Genomic DNA, 7,566 nt, shown 5'->3' on the forward strand with positions numbered 1-7,566 from the left:
CTTCCCTTGTTAAGAATTGAGCCAAAGACAAATCGTTGTAAATCATCATGCGCTAACCAATTAAGCCTAGGCTCTTTTCCTAAGATGAATGGCATTGTACAAAAGATAAATGGTATATTTGTAGACAACCCCTTTTGAAATTTGAAATTCCCTCCAAATTGGATTTCAAATAATACTTTTGACTTTTCCAAATTTGAAGTCTTTTGGACTATGGATTTTGAATATCTAGAGTTCCCTCTAGATGCAGCAATCACATATTCTTGTTGCATGGCCAATAGGACCCACAAAGAACTCCAGATTTTTCAAATTCCAAGTTATCTAAAATTTGGATATTAAAAATCCATATTATATTAAAAACATGAGATATGCTGCAATGTCTTTAGAATCCTATGACACTGCAACAACTCTCCCATTGTATTCTTGATCAGCTCATAAAGCTGTTGAATATGGTCACATTTTATGCCAGAGAAGGAAAACTTGGAAGTTTTTTAGCACTCATTTATAGCAAACCCCAAAATAATATATTTCCAAGAAAGTAAGAATACACATTTGATGCATTTGTCATTACATCTCAAGATCGATTCCTCTCGTTGAACTAGTAAAAAAAAAAAAAAAAAGCCAAAAGATATTTTACTCTTACGGGAACCGAATGTCCATTTACTCCCTCGGGTAAAATCTGACCTAAAATTAATTTTAAGACCCCAAATTTTGGGGAAGTAACTTTTTCAAGTTTCAACATATAGATTTACCCTAATAAATAAAAAAAACCCTAATAGTATCCTCTATGCACATGAAAAAAATGGCGCCTCGAGATTGAATAGAGACCATCCAGTTTTTTAGATGGTGAGGTCTAAATCTTAGAAAATTCGAATTTCAAATTTTTGTTTTAAATAATCATCTAGTAATTCTTAGTTCTTAAATTTTCAAATTGAAAAAATGCTCTCAAGTAGGTCTTCTAATTGAGGGAGTAGGAGTAAATTATAAATTATACTTCTGAGGGAATATGGTATGCATGCTAAAAAAAAATACATCATCAAAGCTTTTCCCAACTAATTACATCTTAGAAATAATAATAATAAAAGAATACATGCTCGACAAAAACTACACTCTTGCAAAGAATCCATTGCTTCACATCTCATAAAATTCATAGGTCCTTTACTTAGCAGAGTACCAAGTACCATACACACCAAGCTCAAAAAACATGTGCAACACAAAATATAATTCATTGACAATAAAAGTAGAAGTTTTAAAAACTTCATAGCCCAAATATAAATCTCATGTTCATATTATAGATAAAATTGCATATGGAATTAGATTATAGAGCTAAACAACCCAAATCTATAGTTACATCAATCCGAAATTTCAAAGACCAAACAGTAATGAAATATGTTTTTTGAAAGTAAGTCAAAAAATATTTGGGATTAACAAGAAATTTACAAAAATATCACTTTAAAGTTACTGCCATTTAAAAATAGGGAAATTTTCATATAGAACCCTAATTCCTCATATTATTTCATGATAGACCATCTTGCCGTTTTTCTTTCAAGCCGCATAAGTATTTCACTATATCCCTTCATCTCTTATCTCCATTTTTATTGACTTTTGACCCTAAAAATTTTTCCCACCAAATCTTTTTATACCTTTTCATATCAAAAACTTTTTTAACCTTTTGTTTCCCTTTCCACCCATTAAAAATGTTTTTGGGTTGAAATAATATAAAAAGATTTGTTAGGGACGCATTAAAAACGTGTTTGGGTTGAAATAGTATAAAAAGATTTATTGGAGCTAATTTTTATGATAAAAAATCAATAAAAGAAGGAGATAAAAGATGAAAGAGTACAGTGAAATATTTAGGAGTTTTTTTATGCTGCTTGAAAGAAAAACGAAATGAGTGTCTACTATGAAATATACGATAAATTAGGGGTCTATACGAAATTTTCCCTAAAAATATCTTTAAAAATTTAAATATTACGTTCATACTTTTTTTTTTTTTCTTTTTTTTTTCTAATTTTTTCCTGCTTGAAATATCCTTTTGGGGGGCAAGTTGAGAATCTTTAGGCATTACTTGTTAATTTAAAGGGATGTTTTGAATTTATACTTTTGGAGATAAGTCGAAAATCTAGACATTTCTTGATAATTTAAAGGGATATTTTCAAGTTATACTTTGGAACGATATTTAAAAACCTAGATCGGCATGGTGAAATTGGCCATTTGAGATACCGGTTTAGGTTAGAAAATTGCCGGTCCCTATCAAGGGATGTGGCCAAGAGAATCAGCCATTAAAAGATAAAAAAGAAAACAAAATATAAATTATAAATAATAAAAAATAAAGTATAGGATTGGACAGGCTTTTTCCAAACCAAACTAGTGAGTTATGTTAGAGAACCCACTGGTTCAAAGCCGGAACCACTTAGTTTTCGCTATATTCAAGAAACTGAGACGGCCTCGCATATTCCCGCGTCGGATGAGGTGATTCCAATCTGAACAGCAATTTTTTAAAAGTTAAAACATAGCTTCGGAGGCATAGCTAGCAAGTTGGCCTTTAAAGCTAGAGTTTTTTTTTTTTTTTTTAATGGCGCTTTCATGGAAAACGTTTAAAATGGCGCTTTATTTAAAAGTTCAGCAAAAAAAATGTTTCTTTAAAAAAAACGTTTAAAATGAGATTTTAAGAAAAACGAATTAAAGTGAACCAAAAAAGTCGTATCCTTTATTTGACCTGTAATTTTTTTTGAAAGATAAAAAACTTTTTTCTATGCTGTTATTTTCATACTTTCTAAAAAAAATATTATTTAAAAAAATATAAAATAGATGCAGATTTTTGTGATTATTATGTTATTATGGAACTACTGTTTATGGCATAAAACCATCATAAATTAGGGCTCAAACCATCGAGATTATTATAAATTAGGGGTCGGACCATCCAGATTATCACAAAGTAGAATAAACAAGCATGAAAAATTGAAAACTATTGAATAAAAAATTCCCAAATTTTGGCTTGACAAAATTCCACCAAAAATTCAATCCAAATTAGGGTTCAAAGTCCTCCAGAATTCCAAATTACCAAATCAATACAACAGCTTAAAAAAAAAACTAGATCAGGGGTTTTTTCATATCCCCAAACCTGTGTATTCTGTTACTTGCTATGTGCATGCTGCTTCTATCTATCTCACTCAATCCCCAAATGGGTTTTTTCATATCCTCAAACCCATTCCTTTGTGCTTGCTGCTTCTCTCTCTCACTCAATCCCCAAACAGGTTTTTTTTCATTTTCTCAAACCCATAGGAACTGTGTGTTGCTCCCTCTTTGCATGCTGCTTGTCTCTCTGTATATACTGCTTCTCTGGTTCTCCCTTTCTGAGTGCTGCTCCAATTGGGGTTTTCTTCTTCTTCATCTCTGTCCAGAACTCCATAAGCTTCTTGCGGCTGTTTAAACTTTGAAGTAACGGGTCACCAACTCACCATACGGTAGTTATCATATCTCCGGATGCTTCCAACTCACCATACCGTAGTTATAATATGGCGAATCCATATGGTGTGTTTATCATGGTGTATCCGTATGCTGTATTTATCATGGTGTATTCATATGGTATATTTTTTTTGGAACCTACTAAATAGGTGTATTTCACAATTTCTATTATTTTTAAACTTAACCTATTTTTTTACTCCGATTTGTTGATCCTAGGGCGATATATTTGTGATATCTTTCTATGAAATATTTTTTGTGAATTCGTACTTTTCACCAGATTTTTTTATCCAACTTTAAAAAAAAAAAAACGATTTATTTCTAATTTTATGGTGAACCGAATTATTGACAGTCCCTCGACATGCTATGTTTGGAGGTAATTCAAAAATCTTTTCAAAAACTGCATCCAAATGACATGAAATGTCCTTTTTGAAATTACAAGCCATCTATATGAAATGCCATGAAAGCATTTGCTCCATCGTTGATGAAGAAACTATTCATGACGCCAAACAAGCTCTCTTCAACCAAAACTGTGAGTTTGAGCTCCTTAGCTTCTCTCTTAACTGAACCCATTAGCGTCCAATTTGTCCAACAATTTCATGCTAGATACATCATTAATGGCCTCCACCAAAACGCGAGTATAGCTTATGAGCTAATAAACTTGTATTCTCTCACTAAAAACCATGGCTATTCCCAAAGGATTCTTGACACTGTGACAAACCCAACTCTTATTTTGTTCAATACCATCATCAGAAACCATTCGAACAATGGATTGTTTGATGAAATTCTGCAACTGTATAGGCGAATTTTTGTGAATTCTATGTACCCAGACGAGTTTGCTTTTCCATTTGTGCTTAAATCTTGCTCCTATGTACTAGCATTTCAGTATGGTGGGAAAATTCATTCTGATATTGTTAAATTAGGCTATGAATCCTTTGTTTTTGTGAGCTCTGCACTTCTTCATTTGTATCTTAAAGCTGGCAAGCTTGTAATTGCAAGGAATTTGTTTGATGAAATCCCTGAGAGAAATTTGATATCTTGGAATACAATGATAGAGGGTTGCAATTTGTGTGGGGATGCTAATGGGGCTTTTTCTCTTTTTAGAGAGATGATCGAGAAAGGTATTCGTCCAGATTATGTTACTATGACGTGTATGTTGCGTGTGTGCATTAAGCTTGGGTGTTTACAGTTAGGCCTGGCTCTTCATTGTGTGATTGTTTTGAATGATCTAGAGGGAGAATTAACTATTGGTACTGGTCTTGTAGCAATGTACACTAAATTTGGAAGTTTAGAAATGGGTCGTCGGGTTTTTGAAAGAATGCATGAGAGAGATGTAGTTTCATGGAATGCCATGATAGGAGGGTATAACCAGAACAATCTACCAGTAGATGCACTAAACTTGTTTAGAGAAATGGAAATTTCAGGCATCAAGCCTGATCACATCACAGTGGTCATGGCCATCATAGCAGTTGCTGAAATGAGAGCTGTTGTATTGGGCAAGCAGCTCCATGCTCATTCAGTAAGAAACTGTATCGCCTATGAAGTTACAGTTCAGAATTCATTGATTGATATGTACTCAAAATGTGGGGATTTAGAGAAATCTCACTTGATTTTTGAAAAACTATCGAATAAAACAGTGGTTTCCTGGAGTTGCATTGTACAAGGGTATGTGCGCCATGAAAGAAGTGTTGAAGCTCTAGCTCTCTATGCGCAAATGATGCACGAGGGCATGAGACCTGATTCAATCACACTGGTTAATGTGTTGCCTGCTTGTGTGAGCTTAGGAGCACTTCAAGTAGTGAAGAACATACATTGCTATATGACCAAATACAATTTAGATTCTCTCACTTCCTTAGTCACATCTCTCTTGGTGAGCTATACCAAATTGGGCTGCATAGAAGCTGCGCAGGAGCTTTTCCACAGAGAATTGTTAAATAGAGATAGAGATGTTGTGGCTTATAATGCGATGATCGGAGCTTACGCCATGAATGGGAATTGGGTCATGTGCAAGGATTTGTTTGCGCAAATGAAGAGAGAGAAAGTGAGGCCTGATCATGTTACATTCTTGGGGCTTTTATCAGCTTGTGCCCACTTGGGGATCTTGTTTGAGGGCTGGGACATATTCAATGGCATGAGCCTTAGCCATGGCTGTGAGCCTCAACTGGAACACTATGCTTGCATGGTCAATCTTTTGGGTCGAAAGGGCAATCTTGAAGAAGCTCTAAGGCTCATAGAGACCATGCCATTTGAAACTGATTCTCGAATATGGGGTGCACTCTTAAGTGCTTGTAAAGTCCACACAGATACCAACATTGCAGAGTTTGCAGCCGAGGAGCTTCTCAAGAGAGAGCCATCAAATGCAGGGAATTATGTTCTTCTCTCTAACATCTATGCATCCGCTGGGAAGTGGGAGAAAGTGGCTAAGCTAAGGGCTATGCTCAAGAATCGAGGTTTGAGGAAGAACACAGGGTTCAGCTGGCTTGAGATGCGAGGGCGAGTGCATGCTTTCAGTGCAGGAGATCAGTCTCATTCGAGATCAGAAGATATTTACAGTATCCTGGATGCCTTGAGTTTACAAATCAAGGAGGAAGAGGCATGGCTACCTGACTGAGCTAGCATTCTCTATGATATTTGAAATGAGATGGACAAAGTTAAAATTTGAAGGAAAAAAGGATGTATTACTGAGCTAGCAATCTCTATGATATTTGAAATGAGATGGACAAAGTTAATATTTGAAGGAAAAAAGGATGTATTCTCTCAGATGTTACTTGTGAGAGAATCAAAGACATGGAAAACTCCTTCTTAAGCTCACATTCCATGTAGATTTGCTGAGCCACACACTTATAAAGTGTCGATACATACTCAAAAATTGCTGACATCATCAGACACATATGATTAAGTGTCAGTGGCGGTCTGTGCATGTCGACATGTGTCTAACTGTCCATACATGTCAACACACGACACCAAGAAAAATATGAAGTGTTCAGGTAACGCGAGAGTGCAAATTGAAGAAGAGCCATGGTTAAATTGAGCTAACATTCTCTGATAATATTGTGAAAAATGACGGCATGAAAATTCGTGCTTGAACTGACATTTTCTATTAGATTTGCTGAGCCATGGGAGGACTAAGTTCTAGGAAAGGCTGGCAGTTAGATCGATAAGTGTTTCTTTTAGTGTAAAGAGCGAATGGGTTTTTCTTGGTCAGTGTAAGTTTGATTATTTGGCTATAGCATGGAGAGCTATGGCGAGCTTACCTCATGATCATGATGCTTAATAGAACCGAAACAAAGCTAGAAAGTTAAAAGACTTGCAATTCATACAAGCCGACTAGCCTTTGGCACAATATAGGCTGGATGACCCAGATTGGATTTGGAGGAGAGGGGTAGACGAAGAGCCAGATACAGGGATAGGCAGGAATAGACGAAGAACCACATGGGATCGGATGGACTCCCATTTCTGGACACGTGTATATCTGATCTAAATACTTCAAATAAAAATAAAAAGATCCTGGTTTCTTGAAAATATCGTGGTAAAGTGAGTCCACTCTTGTTGCCTGTTTTGATTCTCTTCTCCTTCAACTTGGTTTTTCCAACTTATACTATGCCAATTGGCTCACAGAAATCATCTTCCTTGTTTAAGTTTTCTTTTTTGGAATCTCATTATAAAACTATTTTAGTATAACATGGAACTTTACCTCATCTCTATTCTGAATGATGCTGGACATCGTATGTCTCAAAGGCCAATTATGGGGCAGCATTTCTATAACTCGTATTGTGTTAGACATTGTTTCAGATATCCGTATCTTTGTGTAACATTGGTGGTACAAAACTTCATCTTGGTGACCTCTCCTATGTTGACACCTTTGTATGGAAAAAAGTTTATATAAGGTGGCAACCTTAAAATGGAGAATTAAGGTGTACCTAAGAAATCCATTGTAAAAGATTGTTTTGAAGTTGGCAAACCCTCTAATTGATTGTCTCATCATTGAGATGTATGAATATGAAAAAAAAAAAGATTTAAAATCCCAAAAATATTGTATTTTGAACCATATTATATAGACCGTCCATTTTTAAGATTTTCACGTGTTTATAGATCTATTTAATT

General features: G+C 35.0%; 1 protein-coding gene across 1 annotated transcript; it reads left to right on the plus strand.

The window, feature by feature from the left end:
- Nucleotides 1-1,983: 1,983 nt before the first annotated feature.
- LOC18427214 (pentatricopeptide repeat-containing protein At4g35130, chloroplastic) lies at nucleotides 1,984-6,984 on the plus strand. The gene has a single exon (XM_006836268.4). The coding sequence runs from the start codon at nucleotides 3,923-3,925 to the stop codon at nucleotides 6,071-6,073; it is 2,151 nt and encodes a 716-aa protein (XP_006836331.4). The 5' UTR covers nucleotides 1,984-3,922; the 3' UTR covers nucleotides 6,074-6,984.
- The last annotated feature ends 582 nt before the right edge of the window (nucleotides 6,985-7,566 follow it).

Source organism: Amborella trichopoda, chromosome 2 (genome assembly GCF_054954075.1).
Source record: "Amborella trichopoda isolate Santa Cruz 75 chromosome 2, AtrichopodaSantaCruz75HAP2 v2.0, whole genome shotgun sequence".
Lineage (NCBI taxonomy): Eukaryota > Viridiplantae > Streptophyta > Magnoliopsida > Amborellales > Amborellaceae > Amborella > Amborella trichopoda.

What these genes read in the sequence shown, in the direction of transcription:
- LOC18427214 (XM_006836268.4), top strand. Translation starts at nt 3,923, where the DNA reads ATGAAAGCATTTGCTCCATCGTTGATGAAGAAACTATTCATGACGCCA.